General features: G+C 46.5%; 1 protein-coding gene across 1 annotated transcript in view; it reads right to left on the bottom strand.

The window, feature by feature from the left end:
• LOC117227202 (uncharacterized) overlaps positions 1 to 22879 on the bottom strand; it is a 36583-nt gene extending 13704 nt beyond the window's left edge. Inside the window, exons 1-2 of the mRNA XM_076518452.1 lie at positions 22731 to 22879; positions 3950 to 4079 (exon numbers count right to left, since the gene is read on the bottom strand). Of these exons, the coding sequence (XP_076374567.1) occupies positions 3950 to 4079; positions 22731 to 22832 (232 nt within the window). The 5' untranslated portion in view covers positions 22833 to 22879. The remainder of the gene's footprint in view (positions 1 to 3949; positions 4080 to 22730) is intronic.
• Positions 22880 to 24185: the final 1306 nt, after the last annotated feature.

Below are 24185 nucleotides of genomic sequence, written 5' to 3'. Positions count from 1 at the left end.
TATACTTTTTGTCGCAACTATAACCTGATCTGTTGCAATTCATTACCATTTATGAATTTATTAACAAGCGTTAATCAACGTAACAAAAAGAAAGAGATCAAAGTGCAACGGGTCAATCGAACAGTTCCGATGCGACAGCTGTGTTTACATTTACCGACAAGAGACGTCGAAAATATCGTGATCTCTAATTTTTAGCGGATCCTCGGGGACGCTGTTCGCAGTGCAAACGGTGAAGGAGACAACGAGGCGACGCGCGAATGCGATAGGTTTACCGAACAGGTGAAAAGGGGAGGAATGATCGCGGCTATCGGAGTCGAGGAGCTTAGGGGTCCGCAGGGTGCGCCACTTAGGCGGCAAGGGCTCGATTCGAGTCATGAAAAATTCCTGATGCCGGCACCGGAGGCCGAGGGTGGCATCGACGACGAGGCTCTAGGCCGATTCTAGGCCACTCGTTCGACTCTCTTTCTCTCTCTCTCTCTCTCTCTCTCTCTCTCTCTCTCTCTCTTCGCGCGAGAATTTGACCCGGTTCTCGAGGAGTCGAGTCGACTCGAGTCTCGAGTCGAATTGAGTCGGGTGGCGGGTATGCAGCATCCGGCGATCACCGATTACAATTCGCCGCGTCCGCCTCTTTGCTCAACCGATCTCTCTCTCTCTCTCTCTCTCTTTCTCTCTCTCATTCTTGAGCTTCTGAGCCGGTGGAAAGTTCCGGCTTCGACTGTCGTCGTCTATGTCGTCGTGACGTCGTGTCGTCGTGCTGCCGGTTTCGCCGGCTCGGCGCATCGTCCGAGGTCTTTAACCTTCGCGAAACAACTCGCCGCGCGGAGATACGAGCGGAATAAAACGATGCACATGGCCGTGCGCGGAGCGAGATCGAGCGACCGTCTGCTCGCGACCACGATCCGCTAGGGAAATAAGGAAAAGGAATGCGCGGAACAAATAGAAACGCGATACAAACATAAATAGAGACGCAAGCAACGGCGCGCCGGACGACGGTGCGGGAGACGAGAGGACGGAATCCGGCGGTGTCGCGCTGCTGAAAGCATCTTGGACCTTGCCGGCCCGCAATTTTTCCTTCTTCTCTTCTCCCGGCGTGCATTGTTTTTTCTGCCGTTCGACCGGAGGCGAGACAAAAGTATCCGCCATAGAATGTACGTACGTATGTATGTATGTATGTATGTATGTATGTATGTATCTCGATCTTGGAAGCGGAGCGGAGAACGCGCGTGTGTCCGACCGACGCGCGTCCCGACGACGTCCTGAGACGTCCGCGTCCCTCGCGACGCCGAGCGGAGCGGAGCGGTGCGGAGCGGCGCGGCGTCGCCACTCGGCTGATTAATTCGACGCCGGCCGCCGGCTAATGAAAATATTATCCGCGAGCATATTTGAGCGAGACCCGCGAGACTCGTGAACGTTCATTGGCAGAGACACGCTCGGACGCCGCGTAATTAGGTCCGGCCGCGGCGGATACGATGGGTTAACATACGACCCGCGATTATTAAATGGGAATTACCGGCAGCACCGACATTAATGCGGTGCCGAGTATTATCGCGTGACGACCCTATACCGGCTTACACCGTAATTCCGTGTCTCCCGCAGCGCCACTGATTTTACGCGCAACAACGATCGCGCGCGCGAGCGCCCGCGCGGCGGTCTGTTTGCCGCGTTTAGCCGGCCAAAAATTCGATATCGTCTGAAACCGTCGCAGGCGAAACAACGAGTTGCCTATCTGGAACGCGATTACAATTGTAGAAGCGGTCGCGAGACGATAAACCATGAATTTTCTTCGCGCTTTTCTGCCATTCGCGTGGAAGGGATGCAGCCAGGAGTGTCCATAACATCAGCAAAATTCTCGACGAATATTAATTTTTCGTGAAAATGATCGTATCTTATCTTCCCGTTGCTCCATACAATGTTAACTATCTTTTTGCCACAATTTAAGCCGCTATCTGAAAGAGAAGAGACGATCATTTTCACGAAAAATTGTGATTCGTCGAGAATATTTAGATTTTACGGATTTACGAGAAAATTGGATGATCGCGGTTTAAAACAGGCGAAAGATTCGAAGGCAATGTCTTATTTTGTATCCGTCGAAGCGACGAAAGAAAGAACCGAGAAGCACTGTTATATTTAATTTCTGTTTCTTGCAATTAAATTATGCGGACAATTTGTATTCCGCATAAAAATTCGCAGTCCACGTGTGTAACGAACATACCACGGAAGGCGAGACGAAGGATTTAAAACGAGAGAATTTTCGTACGTGAAATCTGAATTTAAACGCGGACGGATGGATGGCATCTCGCGTCTACGAAGAAATATGATATATTCGTACGAAAAAGTCTGGCTCGGTTGGGATCGCAATGAAAATGGACAGATCGCGCACGAATAATTTATTATTTCCTCAAACAATGTTTCGTAGGAATACGGAAAGTACCCTGCGTTTGCTAAATAAACCATCCGGCTTCAAGCATCAATAAATAAATAAGTGCATATGTATCATATAAATGCATATACATATATGATATAAATAGCATATATATAATATAAATAGTATATATATATATATATATATATATATATATATATATATATATATATATATAATATAAATAGCATATATATGATATATATATATAGCATATATATAATATAAATAGCATGTATATAATATATATGTATGGAAATACATGCATAAATATATGCACTGGAAAGTCGAAATAACATTAACAAGGATTTAATATTTCCTGCGAGGTAAAATACCGCGAATAAGTTGGCAGGTACACATTTTCGAGCGGTTCTAAGCGAGAAAAATAATTTCGGCCGGGAAAATCCGTCGAATATCCCGGTGCGCGACAATGCCACCGAGCTCCCTTAACGATATCAGAGAGCAACGATATCTGGTGGTGGCGCATGCCCGATCAGCAATCGGTACCGCTCGAAACAGGCGCCGATTCCGATCGATTTCCTATCCGATGGACACTTAGCCTGTGCCGCGGCGCGGCGCGGCGCGGTGCGCGGCCGACCGGCCTCGAAATTAATTAACGATAAGATTAATTGGTCCGGGCCCGCGTTCCGGCTGCTAGTATCTATCGCGGAACGAAACGAGCTGTGCGCGCTCGGACGACAGCCCCGCCCCGCCAACGAGACCCTCTCGCCGCCGCTCCGATTTTCCTCTCGCTTCCACTATCTTCTGTCCCCGCGTCTCGTCTTCCTCGCGTTTCTCGTTAACCGACGCGAAAACAAAGTCCTCCGAGGAAAAGCCGGGAAAACGGTGAAAAGACCGGGCACACCGCCGAGAGAGCCGTGTCTTTCGTTTTCTTTGTCTCCGGTTTCTCGCTCTCTCCGCTGCCCGTGACACTTTCGCGATCAGAAAATAGAGACGATCGATACACACCCCTGTGCTCTGGAAACCGCGGGGGTCACTCCGGGGGAGCAACCTTTCGATCCATCCCCCGGAACGGCGACTCCAAATGCTGGCCATTCTTCCAACGCTTCGCTGCGGTTTTTTCCACGTTTCCTCGCGCGCTCTCCTTTCCGCGTCTTCTTACGTTTCGAATTCCCGATTTTCCGGGACTTCTCAATTCGGCGAGACCTGTTCGCTAGATCGCTCTGTTCCGTCTAAATTATAATCCGAAGTCCAACGAATACGTGTATCAAATGTTTCGACCTTCTTTTTAAAATCGATCCAAATATCTTGAACCGTTTCAAAATTCCTGCGGACTTCTCGAAGCGTTCTAAGATAGATCGAAATAGCCGCGAACCTTTTTCGACCCGAGAGACGTTTTTGCGAGATAATCACGAGCCTCGAGAAAGTGAAAGCGAGCCATGTGGCTCTCAGCTGTGCATTTTAGAATTCGCGCAGATGGCACACGTCCGCAACCGCGCGCACCTTTGGAAATGCTCGCGCGCCGGACAAAAAGAGGAGGACAGGAGAGAAACAGATACCACTTACGTGTGATGAAACTTGCAGTTTTTGCGCGGGGGAACGCAGAGACATCCGAGCGTGTGTTGTCGTCTTCGAGGAACTCCGTGTGGAAGTGTTTTAAAGCACTTTCATCCCGCGCTCGGACAGCTTCTGGCCTCTGAAAAATCCGGCAACGTGCTTTAGACGCGATTGTACCGGCGACAAACGAGAGAATGGATCGCTTACCTTTGTTTCCCCGCGGATTTCAGATCTTATCTTTTAACCCTTTCGCCTCTTGGATCGAACGCTCGCAGCCCGACCGAGCTCGAATCGCCGGCGAGTCTTGTTTGCGGACTGCGAATACAGTAATGTCTCCCTTACTGACGCTCAGATTGTGCAGAAAAATGGACAATTTGGGAAGAGGAGATGCGATTATTCGAGCCTTGCAACTCGTTTTTATAGTCGTTGACAATCGATAACCATAAAAAACGAGCCACAAAGCTCGAACAGTCGTATCTCCTTCTCCAAAACTGTGGACAATCTGAGCGTCAACTAGGGAGACATTACCGTACGACGCGGTTTTTAGACGCGACGAAATCGCCTAAGTCGAATGCAAAATAGCAAAAACGTTCGAGCAATTTCGAAGTATTATCGCAGCGCACATTACTCATTCACGGTGTAGTTCGCGACTCGGCTGCTACCGTGCGTGCATTATGCATCAAACTCGGCCGTACCGAAGGGGGTTACTTTATTGTTGCCGCATGTTTGCAACGTTGACACGTCGCGAGGGTCGCGACGTTGTTGGTCCACGCATGGGTGCCACCAACGATCGACTTGCTTTCGAGATTCATTTTTATTGCCAGCCGGTCTGCGGATTTCGCGCGTTCGCGACAGAGAAACGGCGACCGGTTCGAACGACGAAAATATTGGAAACGTTTAACGATGTCTGCGCGTTATATTCAACTCGCTGATCAATATTAGCATTTAATATGACATTTTTAATACTTTAATGGCCGCTCACGCAACATGTTTGCGATGCTCTAATAATTACGCGGACGATAATTATCGCACAAAGGAAGAATATTAAATTTATCGTACATTAAACGTGTCGTTATTGTTGTTGCAGTTCTTTTTGTTTTATACGTATGTTCGTGTCGAATTATTTCACGAATTTACATAAACATTGCCGCAGCCCCTGGCGACGTTTCGCTACGTAGACGCGTGCGGCCATTAAAGCGTTAATATTAATATGAAATTTTAATCAATACTCGCACATCTTTTCAAACGGAATAATCTGTTTTTAAAAACGATATAATTTTACACAATTTCTCAGAGAAATTGGAAGGACTAATTTACCAAGCAATGTCTCAAAAATGTTCTTCGAAAATTGCATCTCGTTGGAATAAAAGAAATAAAGAAACAAAGAGAAACGCCGTGAATATCTCGTATTAGAATAGCTGCGACTGCAAGGGTTTGGGGCTGCGTTAGGGGTGGTTAGAGGGCCGCGAGTCATCCACCGTTGAGCCTGTGCTCTCGCCGAGGGTTGGTGGGAAGGTGTAGAGGAGAGCCTGGCCAGCAGGAACGAAACGGATTTATTCGCGGCCACCTCCCGATACGAGCGTTCTCCTCGGACGAGCACGAGAGGACGAGGACGGGGACAAGGGTGGCGAGGGTGGGCGGGCTCGAAGGAAAAGTTACGCGCCGCGAAAGGAGTCTCTGGGAAGTCTTTAGGAAGAGAATAGCGGGCCGCGTTCTCTCCGGCTGGTGAAAAGAGCTCCTCTCTTCGGAGATCGGAGGATCGTTCGTCCTCGAACGAGGAAAGCCGAGGAGCGAGAGAAATAGAGAAAGGAAGAGAGAGAAAGAGAGAAAGGGAAAGAGAGAGAGAGAGAGAGAGAGAGAGAGAGAGAGAGAGAGAGAGAGAGAGAGGAAGAGCACCACCCACCGAGATTGGCCCTAAAGTTCCGCCGGCTCGCCGTCCCGATCCACAAAGGCACGATCGTCGAATTTATGTTCTCCGTTGGGCACCTTTATCGGGCGCGGATTCTCTTCCCGGGACAGGGACAGGGACACGTCCTCTTCCTCCAGCCCTCGAGAACCGGGATCCTAATTGTCGGCCGGTGCCTTTGACCCCGGGGCCCGGCCGGCGTCGGCTTCCTACCCGGAAATGGATAGAAGGCCAATTCACCGCGTTACGGGGATAATAATCGGGAGGAGACACGGTTAAAAGTGGAGATATCGATTCGGAACCTGCTACCCGAGATACCCAGATACCGAACGAACGAACCCCCGGCCTCTTCCAGTCCGCCCGCTCCGAGACCCGCCGATGGAAGCGATTAATACCTCTCTCGGCAGCCCCGGGGTCGATCTTGACCCACATTGCCAGTTCCTTCTCGTTTGTTATGCCGCCCCGCTGCTGCGAAAAGTCGTCGAACGGAATGCGATCGACAACGGAGCGCCTTCTTTTTAATTAATTACCGTTTCGTCGCACGCCCGTGTCTCTCCTCTGCGAGCTCTGCCTCGATACACGGATCGATTTGCACACGGTTAACGCGCGACGTCGCGTTCGCTTTGGATTTTTTTTAATTATCGTCTCGACTACTCCGACGTCGCCAAGTGTTCGTCGTATTGTTCTTGATTGGAAAAGCGATGTTCGGAGGAACGATATCGAACAATTAATTTCATCTACTTGGGAGAGAGAGTTTTTAACACTTTGCGCTCGATGCCATTTTAACTGTAAATCTAAAATAATTTAACTTTGACTTATTGTCGGAATTATTGCTTTGTATAACAACGTGCACTTTATGCTTATGAAATTGAGTTTCGTGACTCGTGTAACAACTACACTTTTAATATAGATTTCTTAAATCTATGCTTTGATGATATGAAAGTTATCTTGGAACGTGATATAATCATTTTAGTGGCGCCAGGGGTGCAAAGGGTTAGAGAAAACGATGTTCCGCAATGTTCGAATTGTATTCTCAATTTTTTCAGACTTGGGAGAATTGAGAGTTTTTTTTAGAGACGATCGTTTAATTCGATGTTAATTCGATATTAATGTCGATGGTAATTCGATATTAATGTCAATGTTACTGTCAGTGTCAATATTAATTCACTGCGATTAATGATAATATTTATCGTCGACCATTTGTGAACGTGGTCTTTTTTAAAAAAAAGCTATTTTACTCGGAAGGCTTAAATCGTCAAATAAATTCCAATTAATTTTTATTCAACCACGATCTTGCTCGGATCAATTGTCACGTAGACGTATTTTTATTCGATTTATTATTCGACTTATTCGCTCACGTATAATTCGCGATAATATCCAATTGCTATATCAAACAACACGCGGAACGAACGACGCATCTCCAAAATCATCGCGCACATCAACGTGTTAATAATTAAACAATAAGTTTGGCTGTTCTCCGCTCGAAGTTTTCCAGCTCATAGTTAATGCAACCTATCTCGGACGAGTTCGTGGATGGCGATCGTAGCTCCGGGAGGCTGATTTCTTTATTATCGATTACGCGAGGATGAAAGGAACGTTTTAATATCGCGCGTAGATTTAATCTTGCCGCGCGGCCAACTTCCGGAAGAAAGACCGTAATGCGTTAAACCGCAGACAACCTGGTCGGCGTTCGTCTGGCCGCGATCTAACAAGACCAAAGTCGGGGATACGGTGTTTTATACGCGAAGTTCCTCATCCGACTTACGTCGAATACGTTAGCGGGCGTGTTAACGTTTGATAAGGGTATCTCAAACAACCCGTTCCCGGCTGAAGCTGCGTCTCCGCTTGGCAGATTGAAAACTGCCTCTCTCGGAAACTGTTTCATTCTATTGGTCGAAGAAGCGATTTTCTCTTTCGCGAGAAAATTAAACACGATTTTTCCAATGGATATCGTTTAAAGATCTATTGTTCTATCGGTTTTTTTTACACATTTCTGGTAGCTTCGATAACTTATGCTCGTAGAAGTCCTGTTTCTTATTCGAAAATTATTACATTTTTAATCTAAGATATTATAGATAATCTAAGATATATATTTTTAATTGAAAATAATAGATTTTTAATCTAAAATATTAGATTTTTAGTATTAGACTTTTAATCTAAAATATTAGATTTTTAGTATTAGACTTTTAATCTAAAATATTCGATTTTTAATATTAGATTTTTAATCTAAAATATTAGATTTTTAGTATTAGACTTTTAATCTAAAATATTAGATTTTTAGTATTAGACTTTTAATCTAAAATATTAGATTTTTAGTATTAGATTTTTAATCTAAAATATTCGATTTTTAATATTAGATTTCTAATCTAAAATATTAGATTTTTAGTATTAGACTTTTAATCTAAAATATTAGATTTTTAGTATTAGATTTTTAGTATAGATTTTTAATCTAAAATATTCGATTTTTAATATTAGATTTCTAATCTAAAATATTAGATTTTTAGTATTAGACTTTTAATCTAAAATATTAGATTTTTAGTATTAGATTTTTAGTATAGATTTTTAACCTAAAATATTAGATTTTTAGTATTAGACTTTTAATCTAAAATATTAGATTTTTAGTATTAGACTTTTAATCTAAAATATTAGATTTTTAGTATTAGACTTTTAATCTAAAATATTAGATTTTTAATATTAGATTTCTAATCTAAAATATTAGATTTTTAGTATTAGACTTTTAATCTAAAATATTAGATTTTTAGTATTAGATTTTTAGTATAGATTTTTAACCTAAAATATTAGATTTTTACTATTAGATTTTTACTCTAATCTTTCAATAAAAGCACACGGCGCTTTTTTATCGTCCTCATGGTACAAAATTTTTTCGAGAAATCGCTCCCCGAACATCCCAATGCAACAATCGACCAAACCTGTCGGTTTTAAACAATTCCTGTGTCAATGTCCTCTCGATAAAAATCATAGAGAGCGTATATTTCTAGAAAATAAAAATCGTCTTCGCCGACCGATCGGCGACTCGCGTAAGACCCCGGCGCATCCTCATCGATCATTGACTGCAATAATTAGGCATTAATCGTTAAATTGACCAACCCTGCTACTCCGGGGAAGAGAAGAGAAGCCCGTGGGAGCGCGTGGCGAGGATGGACCGGTGAATGGCGGCCGTTCAGGCCGATATTCGTGGCCGATGCGGCGAGGCGACGCGATGCGGCCGTTATAATTTATCCTCGTAAAATATCGTCGCTTGAACGACGCCAATGACGCGGAAAGGCTGACGGTATATCGTCGGGAATCACGCGAGCGTGGACAACCCGGGGCGGATCAGGGTCGATCGGTGCGATCGAACGATTTCGGCCTCGGCTGTGTGGGCCGCCTTTTTCTGTCTCGTTTGACCGACGAAAAAAAAAGAGAGAAAAAATAATACCGAGCGAAAAAGAGCGCCGGAACGAGGGAGGGTAGAAAAAAAAAATATATATATATATACCGGCGACCAACAAAGACGATACACGCGGCCCGGTGAATCCGTCTCGTGTGGACGCGAGCGCCGATCCCGGGACGATTTCGAACAGCGTCGTCCCGAAAGCAATTTCGGCGCGCGGCCGCGCTTCATCGATATGGAAACGGGTCGCCGAGGAATTAGAACGAGGACCACCGATGATCGAACACCGCAGACCGTGCTCGAATAACGGACCTCTCCTCTCTCTCTCTCTCTCTCTCTCTCTCTCTCTCTCTCTCTCTATCTATCTATCTATCTCTGTCTCTCCAGCGGCCGCGCGTACCTCGAAGATGGACCGTCCTCGAATAATAAAGGAAATGACGCGAGCCGCTCTCATTACGGATTGTTATCGGTGCACGAGGGGGTGGGAGCGCCCCCGAGCCAAAATAAAACGCCTCTGCCGAAGTATAATTTACAAAGACCGACAGCGACTCCCGGCCGACCGAACTTCATTTCCTCTGTCGGCGGATTTTCATGTATTAACGTTCAAGCGGCGCGCACCGGTATCCGATTTATTTAGAACGTTTCCGCGGCAAGGAGCTCTCTATTAAAAACGGTTTTGCACGGAATTTACAGAGACCGCGCGGCGGTTAAACGAAAATTCGTTTCCCTCGGTCAAGGATTTTCATGTGTTAATATGAAATCGCGTAACATTCGCGGCCCGTCCGCGGCAGACCTTCATTCGACGTTATTAAAAATTAGACCGACGGTTCTTTATGCAAAATTCCATTTTTACAGATTGTTTTATTCAAGGAAAGCCCGCGCCGCCGAGCAAAGGGCTCGCTCGCCGCGAGGATACGACGAATAAACGGCACCTGTCGTGGAACGTCTTCTCGGGCCGTCGATTTCGTCGCGACCGAAGGGCGCGATTCAAGTCGAATATTTATGCTACGATGGATCGGTGCTTCTAAGTAACGCAATTAACCCTTTGCGCTCGCGTGGTGACCCCGAGGCACCACTAAAAAATGTTTAGATCACATTCCAGAATAATTGTTACATCAAGAAAATTTAGATTCGAGAAATTGTTCAAAGTATAAACTGTTGTACAAGTCACAAGCATAAAATACGATCTGTCGTATAAAATAGAGACAGCGTAGGTCGGAAAAATCATTTTAGATTTACATTTAAAATGGCTCCGAGTGTAAAGGGTTAACTTTGAGATATCGTAGATGCGTTAACTCCGAGACATTTTCTCGAAGCTGCGACACACCGTTTACAATCTCCACGATTATTCTCACTTTGCACGCGCGATGTCAAGGCTATTTTGCTCGCGCGTAACTTTGACATTTTTAACAATTTTTTTAAGCATCAGTTTTAACGTGAAAATTGTTTTCGATAGCGACGTAGAAATTGTTTTCGAAAGCGACGTAAAAATTTCTTAACGATCACCGAATAAACAAAGGATTAATACGAATCCGCTTTCGTCGATCGCGCGATTTCCCGCAGTTTTTTCCCACCCCGAGTTCGACGTGAATTTCACCCTCACGCGGGAAGAAGTCTCCTCTCTCGACCGAGTATTTCTTTCTGATAAAGTCCGCGCTGGTTTCCGAGACGCGTCGGTCGAAGACGGAGGAACGAGGAGAGAAGGAAATGAGACGAGTAATAGGAACATTATCTCGCTTATAGGACAAATATTTGGCCGTTCGTTCGGCGAATAATAATCTTTGCCTTCCCGACGGAGAAGACACGGATTCGACCCCGTAGCTCGAATTTGTATCCCGAGTTAACGTCGGCGTCCGAATGTTAATGCTGAACCAACAGTCGTAATATAATACTCCGGCCTGGTCGGCTTACGTTCTCGTCTCCTTCGATTAAATATTTTTCGAGCGGTATTGCGCGCGGAATTAAAAATGTATTGGCGGCCCGGTTGCCGCGTACGACCGGCGCAGGATATCGGAAAATCATTATGAATATAAATGAAGCGATATTGATCCTTAATTTCCCGAGGAACTGCTTTGGTCAGCGAGTTCTTGATTACTCGTCGGTACACCTCCGGCGCAAATATTCGTGCCGGGGTCCGGAAGAAAATCGACTTTCCTTGCAAGGGGCTGCAAGGGGTGCAAGGGGCTGCAAGGGTTGCAAGGGGGCTGCAAGGAGGAGCCGCACAGTGGCGCGAGATAGCGATCGAAAATCGATCTCGGCCCGATTGTAAGCGGAACGAAAATTGAGAAGCGACTAATTAATTATAAATGCGAACTGTTTTTAATTTCCTGTTAGGAGAACGTGAAACTTTAAACTTTTATTAAAAGTCTATTCTAATTGGATTTAGAATTCATTATGGTTGACGTTGCCCTCCATTTAAGATCATCTGAGATTTAAATTTTCATTGAAAATGTAGTGAAATTTGGATTCTCTACTGACAATCTAATTTAATTGGATTAACAATTCATTTCAATTGACATCGCACTTATAATCAATTCATTTAAGCTTCTACTGAAAATCTATTAGAATATAAACTTCTTTATTTAGAATCCAGTATAATCAAATTGAAAATTCATGATAATCGACAACACTCTTATTTAAAATCAATCGATTTAAACTTCTATTGACAATCTATCACGATTGGAATACAAAAATTCATTATAATTAACATCGCCCTCTCTTGAATCCATATAAATTTCTACCACAAATTTATTCCAATTCACGAACAAAATTCATTACAATGACACAACACTACATAAGAATCTATTCCAATCAATTTCATCTCCGTTTAAAATAGGGGAGGAATACAAGCATGCAACTATTGTACCAATTATATATTTGCATCGCTTTTATAACTCGCGTACACCAACTAAATAAATAAATAGAATTCAATGAAATTATTATATAAAGCCGAGGCTAAATGAAGATTTCCGACAGCCGTCAAAAAGTAGACGACAGGGAGTTTTTGATCGACAAGCGGCTGGCTCGCATTGATTCGAACTGGCTCATCTACGATGCAGGATGATGAATAATCGCGGGCCCCGCTGGCTCCCGGGGGGGATTACCAAGGGACCATCCGTCTTTTTCTCGCGAGCTTATTAAATTCTGATCGAGGAATCGCGGCGTCGGTTCGCGGCGAATCAAGTTAGTCGCGCGGAAAGCCTTCTGAAATACGATCGAACGATCGCGGGGACGGTGAATTTTTCAGGCAGCGGTAACCAACCCGCCGTTGGATCGCGGACCCAGAATCCGTGTCACGCGGCCCTGTTAATCTTCCTAATCGAATGAGTTCGCACCGACGCGAACTGCTCTCGCCGGCGCATCCGAATCGACGGCAATCTCGCCGGCTTGTAACTTTTGCGAAATTGATTCCGTCGAAATTGCCGATCGTTTCGGCTCGTTACCGACGCGTTAAACATCGGCCGATGATTCCCCGGGGGGGCCCGGGGGGCCCGACCCGAAATCGCGGCACGCGCGACGACGCGCATCGCGTCGCTCGCCGAGCGGAGATTTCATGCCGGAAGGCAACCTAATTCCGTATTAATCTCGCCGACACATTTATTGGACTATTACCGAGTATTTCTGGCCGCGTAATCTCCGCGTAATAATAGGATATCCCTGCATATTAGCAAGTGTCAGGCCGTGAGATATTCTCGCAATATCTCATATCCATAGTCTTTTCACGGAAGATTAATAACCGGGCTGTCGTCTGTAACGGTGCCCGAGGGGTCGAGCCCCGATTCATCCCTCAAAATTCGATGATCCGCAGGGAACCGGGGCGCTCTCTACGGCGCCGTCGCCGTCGGGAACCCGATCAATTTTCAATGATCCAACGGTTTTATTTCGTTCCCGGCCGTCCGACGCGATCGAACATCGATCTTTGCCGCCCGTTTCTCGCCGAGAATTCTTGCGCAGCTTCTCTCGGACGATCGTTCGTCGCGCTTCTATTTATGCCGATCGATGCTGTCCATCGTTGTTCGACGAGAGCGTTCTGCTGCTATTTTCTTTTTCCTCTTTTATTTTTACTGTCGTAATTAGATCGCGATTTGTGTGCACACGTGCAACCCCCGGCGAAAAACAAGATCGTAGAATAATCTGATCGATGATCAACGATTAACGACGGTTAGAACTCGTCAGTTGTTGCAACGAATTTATGATATAACCCTTTGCAGTCGAAGCTATTTTAATTGCAAGATATGTTTTCTGATCTGCGGTATTTCGATTTTACATGATTTATTGCAATTTATGCATATGAAATTGAGCATATCGACAACTACAGTACTAAACTACAGTTCTTTAAATGTAAACCAATTTAGTCGTGTAAAAATTACTTGCAAAAATGGTACAGCAATTATTGGTGGCGCCTCAGAGTCGCCGCTCGAGTGCAAAGGGATGAAAAAAGTAATCCGATCAACGATTATAACTCGTCAGATATTACGACGAATTTATAACGATTTATAACAATTCCTCGGAACAATTTGTAACAACTAAACGAGCATCGAGTACTAAAAGTATTCGAGCATGTTTCTAAACGCGACGCATATTTTTTAGGGGTGTCAAGAGAGGACGAGCGCACGAAAGCGAAGAAAAATGTCAGCGGACCACCGTAAAATACAAGTTCCGCGGAACACAAAGAATCCGGGCACGGTTGACAACGCGTCCGGCCGAGTCGAACTCGCGTCTGTTGTCGCGAGTGTTCGCAGGGGTGGAAAAGGTTCGCGAGCCGGCGTCGGCGACGGCTTTTCGCGGCTCGAAGAAGAAGCGGGAAGAAAATAACCGGGCGGTCTCTCTATAAATTATCGTTTCCCATTAGCGCGGCCCGTGACGCAACGGCGTGGTTCGTTTCACATAATTAGGAGGATGGCTCGATGACACGTACGGGGTAGGTACACCGCAGCACCATGGAGCCCCATAACTCAGCCCCGGAACAACGATAGCGATGCCGTTACACCGGCGTTATTACTTGCCACGGAAGCTGACTCGGAATAGCTGGCCCCGGTGATACCCTCGGATTAGACGGTCTTTCCTGTTCCCACCCCCTGACCCCGTGTGCCTCGCTCCGGGCGCGGTACAGGCCGCGAGCAGCCCGCAACGCGCGCGCCCTCCACCCTCGCGCCACCCCGTTTTCCTCGTTTCCACAGGCTACACGGTCCGCGTGTCCCTGGCAGTGGCCCTGAGCCGCGAAACGAGATCTTCTTTCCCCGAAGAGCCAAGGAACCGGAACGATCCTTCCCTTTCTCGTCCTCGCAACCCTTCGAGAAACGCCGCGCCGCGTCGGTGCTTCGAAACGGATTTTTTCCGTCGACGGAAACAACCCCGCGATCGAGCGAGCCGAGAGATCTGCCTGCGAATTTTCTCCGTTGCTCGGACGAATGCTGCGAGAACGGCTGCGAGAGCGGCTGCGAGATTCGATTAGGGCATTATTCGATGATTCGTTGTTTTATCAAGGAACTGCTTGATTTTCATCGCGGTTGAAACGATTGCGGCTTTTTCGATTTAAATTGTTTCTTCGGAGAAAAATTAGAATTTATATTTATCATATGTCTACGCTTTCTTAAACAATGTTTAAATAATGACGCGGTCGAACATTCAATGAACGGTAAACATTCGCAGCGGATAGCTTGTTACTGGAAATCCCCGTCACGAGCCACGTAAAAGTACGGCAATGGGTTAATTAAGAGAGGAATCGTGTTTCATTCGAGTGTACACACACGCGTTATTTCAATTTTCGTAGATTTCACGTGAAAATTTTATACCGATCGGGCCCTTTGCACGCGAAGCTGGTGGTTTCATTATAAAAGGAAATTATTTCTTTCGATTGCGCACGGTGCATTCCGATGTTGCATATTTCATATCATATTTTCATGTTAATTAATAATTTCTTCGCATGCCAAGCTATTTTATTATCGTAAAAAGGATGATATTATATATCTGTTGCGCGCACACACGATCTATTTCAATTTCGCGTATTTTATAGAATATTTTCGTATCGATTACTGCACGCGAGGCTGTTTTATTATTACAAAAGAAGGATATTTCTTTCGGATGCTGTTTCCATTTTCTCGTATTTTTAATACGAGTTGTACCCCATTCGGCAAAGCAAAACCGAAGCTATGATTATAAAATAACTTCGAAGGATATTAAACTGATTTTTTCTCTGCAACAATTTCGAAAAGAAACCGAGCAAACGGCTCGCCGTGTACGATCCGACGACGAGTGATCCCTACGAGGTCACTTCGCCCTGAAGAATGGGAGACCGAGACGGTGAAATTCCGCGCAAAGAATCTGTGGCGATTGGTGTCAACAGTTCTGCGAGAAGATGGGGTGGAAGTGACGCGTTGCAGAGTTACGCATCAGCCGAAAGTAGCGGAGATCGGTAAATCACGGGGACCGGTTCGGCGCCGAGTAGACGCGGAAACCGAGTACTCGAGAGAGACCGAGAGAGAGCTAAAGAGAGCTAGAGAGAATGAGAGAGAGAGAGAGAGCGAGAGAGAGAGAAAGAGAGGGTTTCCCGGAGAAACGAAGGGCTCGCGAACAAAGCGGTGGGCGTTTTGCTTGCCCGATTCTCGGAGAAATATGGCGGTCATTATCGCGGAGCCGCGGAACTTCGGCGTCCCTGTTTTTTCCTCGAGGCGGCGTCAGGGCCTGGTCTGGCTTCCGGCAGCGAGCCTACCATTCAAAGTTTTTCGTGGCCGGAACGATCTCGCGAGCGGTTCTCAAATTCGCGGAACAGAGAGCCGCGGAGCAATGGTCGCCGCGGCGCGGCGGTTCTTTTCCCGGGCGGCGACGATAACGATCGCTAGAAATTGAAATAAATCGCGGATTAGCGGGAGAGAACGGTTATTAAGCCGGCGCGGTGGATTAGCGTGCGTGACCCGCGGTCACTTTGTCCGTCGTCCGGTGCCCCGTTCGAACGACAAGCAACGCCGGCCAACAACCGGGGACGCGGCCCGTTGTTTTCTCTCGTTCGAGAACACGTCGACGAGAACCGACGGGAAAATCGCGAGCGTCACGCGCCCCTTTGCCGTCGAACGCGGCACGGGATTTCGCTTGATGCGACCAAAATTATTTCAGCGCTGTTTCAAGGTTCGAGGTTCAAGTACGCTCGTCGAGTTCGTCTCTCTCGTCACCAGCCAGAGTGTTTATCGAGTCGAAAATATGCACGGCAGAGGCTCTCGTGTATCCGAAGGTTTATTTTTCTGGTATACAGATTCCAAAAACATTTTGTTATCCCGAAATCTCCTCCAAGTTCTCTACTAGTTTGTAACATTTTTCTAAATAACACAACAATGAGATAATAGAACGTTCGAACAACGTGTACGTGTATCAGACTCGTTTATATCTAAAAAGTACATATAAAAGAAACGTTTCTTTGCAAGATTTTAATATTCTAACTTGTAGAAAATCGAATATCGGCCACGCAACTTTTGTCGGAAATATTTCGTTGCCGGATCGTTCTCATCCGATTTAATTTGTTTACAATCAACGTGGAGAATTTTTATTTTGCAGAACGAATCCGCAGTCGAACGACGACTTTGTGAAACGTTCGATTTGACTCTGGCTTTTATGATTACAGATTTTTCGCAGTTTACAGCGAAACAAACTGTTTCAGTGTATGAAATCGAAGAAAACTCGAAGAAAAATCGAAGAAAAATCGAAGAAATTGAATTTTGTCCACGGAAAGCCGCTTGGCCGGGTCACTGCTCGTCGGCTCGACGGTTTTTTTTTCTGCCTCGGCCATCGAGCCGGCTCGCATCGTCGTTTCCCGACCGCCCCCGCGGCAGGTCGATCCTTATCGGCGCTCTGCAGCTTAAGCGATCGTTAAAGTTCATCGTTGCGGCCGATTTTACGGGCTGGCCGGGGCTCGCGACACATTTTTAACGAGAAATGGAACGCTCGAGCGGCGCTGCTCGGCGATCGCGTTCTCTTCATGCGAGCGAGCCCGTCCCACTGGGCCGACCGAAACTACCCCCTGCGACAACCTGACAATCGCTCGTTCGCCTGTATCGCGTGTCTCCGAGCAGGTGACGCCATTCGAATCAGCGTCGAGGAAAACGCGCGAGGAAAACGCGCGAGGAAAGGATTTACGACGTGCGAGCATTTTGAATTTATGTCTAATTGCGGCGAGCGTTACCCCCCCCCCCCCTCCGCGTCGTCCCCGATTTGCCCACTGACGACGCAGCGTCGTTCAATTTTCTCTTTTAATAAATATACAGAACGATTTCGTTGCCGGAAATGGGATAGCAACGTTCGCCGCTGCGGCGCTGATTCGAGTGCCGCTTCGCTTTTGTACGAATTGGTTCGTACCCGATGCTACAAGCTGATCGGGGTGGTTTCGCGTTACATAGATAACGCCATCCGGCTCTCAAAGCTGTATCGCAGGAGCTACTAAATTCTGACAGATTGAAAACGTGGTTAAAACTGTTTTTCAAAGTAAAACCAGTCTCCAGAATACCTTTCTATTGTAATACGTTCTAACGAAACGAAATTTTACTAGGACGCTCGACGAGGTGCAGAAGGGTTAAAATTGCATCCCCCTATTTTCAAAAATTTCCAGTTTCGATTTCATCGATTTAATTACCCTGATATTGCAAGAATTGTTGAGCTTTCGATTCGCATTAAAGTGCATTAGAATGCAAAAATCAACGCCGAGTGTGACCTGTTACACGACCGCCAAGAATTAATCCTCGCCCTGCGGTAAAATCAAATAAATCGCTGTCACAATAGGAACAACAAAAATACTATAAATAAATCTGAAAGAAATATCTTCCTGAAAAATTGCTGCACGGAGAGCTTTTGTTAATCGTTACAAGCATCGTGCATGGTACAGCAGCGAAAATCCGGTGTTCTTAGGCGCGGACGCAGCCTAATCTCGCGCGGAGCGAGTTCGAAGTTCGCGGAATATCGGGGGCCGTCCGTGGAAGTTACTTTCCGCTCGCTAATTAAAAAGAAAGAAGTCTAATAACGCGGATAAATGTATCGCGGGCCGACTCGGCTTGGCTCAGCGCGGCTCGCGCGGGGCGCGCGAGGTTTATGAAAATACGATGCCGGGGTGTCGGTTGCGGGGCGTGTTATCGGCGGACGCGTCGTTTTTCACGGCTGGGGTGGTGGGAACGACGCGAAGTTCCGCGCTCGCCGGCCGTTAATATCCGCGCGTAGAACGAGCCTAACCATCCGGCTCGGTCGCGGCTGCTTCCAGCCGGATCTCCGGCACTCGGATCGAGGCTGCCGGGGCGGAGAACAGGCCAGACATCGGGGGCCGCGTATCTCGCGCGCGACGGCCAGGGTAATAGGGGAGGAACCGAGGGTCGTTCTCGTTCAAGACCTGCAACAAGGGTGGCGGCGACTCTTTCGCTCTCTCTCTCTCTCTCTCTCTCGCACTCTATCGCGCTTCTCCACGACCGGAGACGACCGTGTGCCACTTGGAACCACGCGATCCTCGTCGAGGTCGACGCGTTCTGCGACTTATCGGCAAGCCTCGAACGAAATTCTTGGATTTATCCGATAGGTAATACCGTCCTTTAGTGTCTCATATAACCGCAGTTAGCTGTTTTTCAAGAGCATACTCGTCGCGAGGAATTCGGCAATTATTTCGCGTTACGACACGAGTATGATCCGTAAAAGCTTGCTGTTTAATTTGCAATTTTAGTGAAAACTGAAGATGTTTCGAATATTTGGCGGCCAAACCGTAATAAAACGATCAAATACAAAAATATACATAATTATTGTCGCGCAATTGTTGTTGCAATTGTCGCTGTTATTGCAAACATTTTAAATAGGATAACATTTCAGAGGGTTGCAACACAGCTAACTGGTTAATAACCGTATATATTATTATTAAAACGGTGTTTTATTTAATAGCCGAATTTCCGATAGAAACTGTTAACATCACTAATCGATTCTGATGCAACAGTTATTTTTTAAGAAAATCTAAGAAAAGGGTTGTAAATCCAGTGAAACTGTTCTATCATATAAGATAGCGGAACCGATTACTGTGAGACGAACAATTCCCGTTTCTTCCTTTTATTTCCGAGCATAATTCTCCTTATATTTATCGATGCAAACATTAATTTATTATCTTTGTTATTAAAGTTATATTTTACCGTCACTGTTATCATGTCATTATAATCAAATTGAATCGAATAACAAGTGAAACGAATATCTCGTCGTTCCTTTTCCATTAATTAATTTTTCCAGGCGCTTCGTTCCACGTAAAAACTAACACGTGAAATATTATCATTTCTACTGTGCAGAAACAATTTGGAGGGCTGAAATCCGGGCTTCGGTTGAAATTAATAATTTGCATGGAAACAGCGAACAGCCTAGCCTTTTCGTCCTCGGATTCCTTGCCGCAGTTGTCATCGGCGTTTCGCTATATCCACCCTCGTAGTCGCTCGAGAGAACCTCTTCCGGCCCCGCTAGAACCGCCCCGCTCTCGGTCTCCGCTTGGCTCCGCTCGGCTCCGCTCGGAGCCGCGCGACGAGCCGTCGAATCCCTCGCGGCTAGCGAGTTCTTTGTGTCGCCGGTTACCCGGGCAACCTCCGCGGCAGTTTGCCCAGGATTAAATATGTAGTTTCGAATTAGACCAGCACAACGAGCCGGCCGCCGGAAAACATGCGGCCTAGACGCGTCTTAGACCGTGCCCGGGCCGGTGCTCTTTGGACATCAAAGGGACAAAAGCGAGCCGGAAGTCGGGACGGGGTCGCGAACCCTTCGCGGCTACGCTCGCCCCGACACGCTCTTCGACCCTCCGATGCGCCGGTGCCGCCGACCAAAACTATCGGTGCGAACTATAACCACCCTCTCCCTCCCTCCCTCCCTCCCTCTCTCGTGTTAACCCTCCGCGTCTCGCAACTCGCTACTCCCTGGAATAAATTGTTGTTCTTCCGCCAAGTTCCGCATCGATTGTACAAAGTCTGAAGAAATGTTCTCTACCGGACGCTGTCCGAACGGAGAATCTAGGAGTGAGCGGATCGAGAGTTACGATGCCTCGCCAAGTATCAGCCGGAGTTGGCTGTTACTCGAGTAAAATTTTATTCGAACAGCGTTTCGAATGTATTCTTCGAATAACATTTTTATCGAATGGTATATCGAATAAATTCTTCGAATCAAATTTTATTCCAATAAAATATATTGGATAAACTCTTCGAATAAAATATTATTCGAATCATATATCGAATAAACTCTTCGAATGAAATTTCACTCCAATAATATATCGAATAAACTCTTCGAATCAAATTTTAATTGAATAATGTATCAAATAAATTCTTCGAATATATATAAAATTTTCTTCGTTAGTCGAATAAAATGTTCTCAACTCTAGGCCGAGCATTTATGTTCACAATATTCTGGCATCCGAAAGTTCTATTATCTAATTATTATATTACTTAGACATACACATCCTTCAAAACAGAACTGGTATGAAATTTTTGAATAGAACGTTTTGGCGTCAAGATATTGAAAAGAGATCTAAACCTTCAGATTAGTTAGTCTCAACTGTACATAACACGAATGCTGAATCCATTTAAATACGACACGGTCGACTTAATCCACCGCCATCGTCTCGCCGAGACGATTGCAAAAAGGATGCACCGCGTCCATTTAACTCCTATCACGAAGATCCGGAGAGTCTGGCACCTGCTGCGTACGCGAGCCGATTGAGACAGAAACGTGGATCACCTGGAGACCCAAACGTGGATCACCTGGAGACCCAAGAATCGATCTCGCCGAGATCTCTACTTAAGTGGGCGTGGCAACCGTAACGGGGTCCAGAACCCTCCTCGAAAACTGCATTCTCGCAGAGCGGAACAACGCGGCGGCCCTAAACCCCGTAGCGGAGGAACGAGTTCGACGAATGCAGCTCCTGGCGCACTCCGGCGTGGCAGCGGGCCTAAATTGGCAACCGGCGAGCGAGAGAGCCAGAGAGCGAAAGAGAGAGAGAGTGAGAGAGAGAGAGAGAGCGTGCACGGCGCAAAGAGCTGCAGCGTCCGCGATTGCGAGCGAACATTGTTTAGCGTTGAAACGCGATGGCCGCGCTGTTTCGGACAGCGGTTCTCGAGGCGAGCGAGTAGATGATGGACAACACCGTGGAAAACTGGTCGCGGCGAGTGCGCGCCGCACAGTGGAACGAAACACCTATTTTCGTGAACATTATTATATATTTTGGGCGTCGACATTTCGTGCCGTATAGCTTCGCGGTATCTTAAACCGTTGCCATACTTTCACGTGTCTGACACGTGACGGAGATTTCTAGTAATAACCTGTTAATTACGAATGCTGTTATTCCGTTCTCTTCAGTCCGAATAAAATATTCGAATTTCTTGTCATTGATACAATCGGTACATTCGAGTAAACGTAGACATACAATGAATAAAAATTGTCTTTCTTCTTCTTAGAAATGATTGAAATCGAAAAACTTCCGATCGTTGGAACTACGAAGAAAATGATGCGGCGAGGGGTTGAACGAGCGATCCAGAAGAGAACACGCAAAGAAATGAAAGAAGAGAAATAGAATCGAGAGGTAGAAAAATTAGCTGCCGATAGCTGCGATTAATAAGACTCTATCTAATAGACACATATTGCACATATACATATACCTATATACGTTATAAACATGCGATAGTTTTACTTTATCTATCGCAGTTATCAGCAGATAATTTTTCGGTTTTTTAAAACCTTGCCGCTGAAGGAAAGAATTTCAGTATTTCATCCCTTAGACAGTTTTGATTTTATACAGCTGTTAAACGATGAAATTGAAACGAAGTGAGATTGTTTTTTTATAGGAAATCTTTGTTAATAAGATGCCCAAAAATCAATAAAACATTGAGAACCAATAAGCTGATAGGATTTGGGCAATAATTATTGAAAGTGATGCAACTGGAAAACGAAAAGACCGAAACTTTCGATTTAGATGCATTTGGATGTAATGTGAATGTAAAGTGCATCTTTCTGTCTTTACTTTCTTCGATTTTTCCCGACGACGATGTCCAAGAAAATAGATGTTTCGTTGCATTGCGCGCCGATCAGTGCAATTCGGCGCATCCAGCGCAGGCTGCGGTCCGTGAACGCGCCCTTAGCGGATCGGTCGCATTATAAAACCGAGGCTGTCCCGCTACTGTCGCAAATCAATTAAACGCGCGCGCGGCCGCTATTACGGCAGGCGGACGGTCGCGGGGCTTGATCGCGAATCGGCTCTCCCTCTTTGTCTCTCTGTCTCTCGTCGTCTCCCTTTGTCTCTCTGTGTCTCTCTTTGTCTCTCCGTCGTTTTCCAGCTCGCTTGGTTACGCAATTTCCACGCGTAGCCGCGGCCGGTGGTGACTAAGCGGCGCGGCGACGGGTTCGGGTCGGATAAACGCGGGAGGGACGCGAGAGGGCGGAGGGCACACAGCCGAATTCTCATCCATCAAGGTGTACGAGGCACATGCGCGATATTAGCGGTATTTAGTGCTTACGGAATGCTGATTCAGTTCGGCGCCGATGGGCCAGCCGCGAATACACCCACGGAAGACGCCCGCTGGCCTCCATCCTCGCCCTCCCTTCATCATCCTCTTCATTCTCCAGCTGTTCCATGGTGAACGGATTCCCGTAAACTCGATGCCGCCTCGCTAAAAGGCGAAGGGACTCGTTAAAAGCAGCCAGATCGCCGTGCGTAGGCGAGCCTTTAAAAAACATACCTTTACGACCCCTGCCGGAGCCACCTGTGCTCCTCTATGGACCACCCCTTAGCTTGAAGATCGTTCTCGAAGCTGCTCCATGGCGGTGTTCATTAGACGGGGTAGACAGGAGATGAAATTATCGTCACCTGGGCATAAATTAAAATGTTTAGTTGGTTGGCAAATTGATCAAACTTACCATACTTACCAAACTTGCCGAGTATTGAAAGCGATTGCCGAGGGGTGGTTTATACGAATGTCAAGGCTTCGCTTATTTAGACCATCTCGACAATTTTAGGAAAATGTATGCTTGAATAAAAAGAAATCTATTCGATCGTTTCCTGCGAAAGAGTCTCTGGAACGTCGACACAATTTTATACTAAAATATGTGAAACCTGTCAAAATGACCGTCAAGGTGAGTTTAGTGTCAGAAGGTGAGTAACGAAGTGCTCGATAAAAATGTTCAGTAAAATATATGTTCAGTGAAGAAAAAGCACAGTGAACAAAATTCCCACCGAAGAAAATATTCACTAAAAACAGAAATGCCTGGCGAAGAAAATGTTCGGTAAACAGAACGTCCGGTAAAAAAAATGCCCAGTCGACGAGATGCTCATTGAAAAAACTGCTCGCCAAGGAAAACGCTCAGTGAAGAATATGCCAAGTGAAGAAAACGTTCCCCCAAAAAAATGCTCGAGACGAAGAGAATGCTCGGCGAATAAAACCTCGGGGGAGCCTCTCGATTACAAAGCCGCTGCAGCACCCGCAAACGTTCCCACCCCCAAGGCTCGTGTATCCGAAAATTGAAAGATTGTCCCCATCGCGGCAAATCGGCGGGCCCATAGACGTGGACGGTTGAGAAACACCGCGATGGGATGAGTAAAAACAATCAGGTTAGGAGAATTCGGCACCGAGGGATGGATTGGATTGCCGATGATCGTCGGCCAGGGGGGTTGCATCCCCTGGATCCGGGGTTTGATTTATGTCAGTCCGTGTGCCTTTCGGATTAGCAGCGTTCGCTCGCGAGCGCGCGGAGAAGCCTCGTGGGCGGTGCGGCTCGGCTCGGCTCGGCTCGCAGCCTCTTCCGACGATTATCCGGGGGTTGGGGTTGGCCCGAGGCTCGTCGAAATAAGTACGTCGATAAATATCCCCCGGTATCTCTATCGGAGACCGGGCTATAAAAACCGAATCGCGCTCGAGCAGGGGGTTGGAACGCAATCGTCGACCAGACGCCGAGGGGGCCCGGCACCCTCGCCG

The sequence above is a fragment of the Megalopta genalis genome, chromosome 2, assembly GCF_051020955.1.
Source record: "Megalopta genalis isolate 19385.01 chromosome 2, iyMegGena1_principal, whole genome shotgun sequence".
Classification (NCBI taxonomy): Eukaryota; Metazoa; Arthropoda; class Insecta; order Hymenoptera; family Halictidae; genus Megalopta; species Megalopta genalis.
Note: the sequence above shows the minus strand (reverse complement) of the source record. Positions and strands in the feature narration are given on the sequence as shown.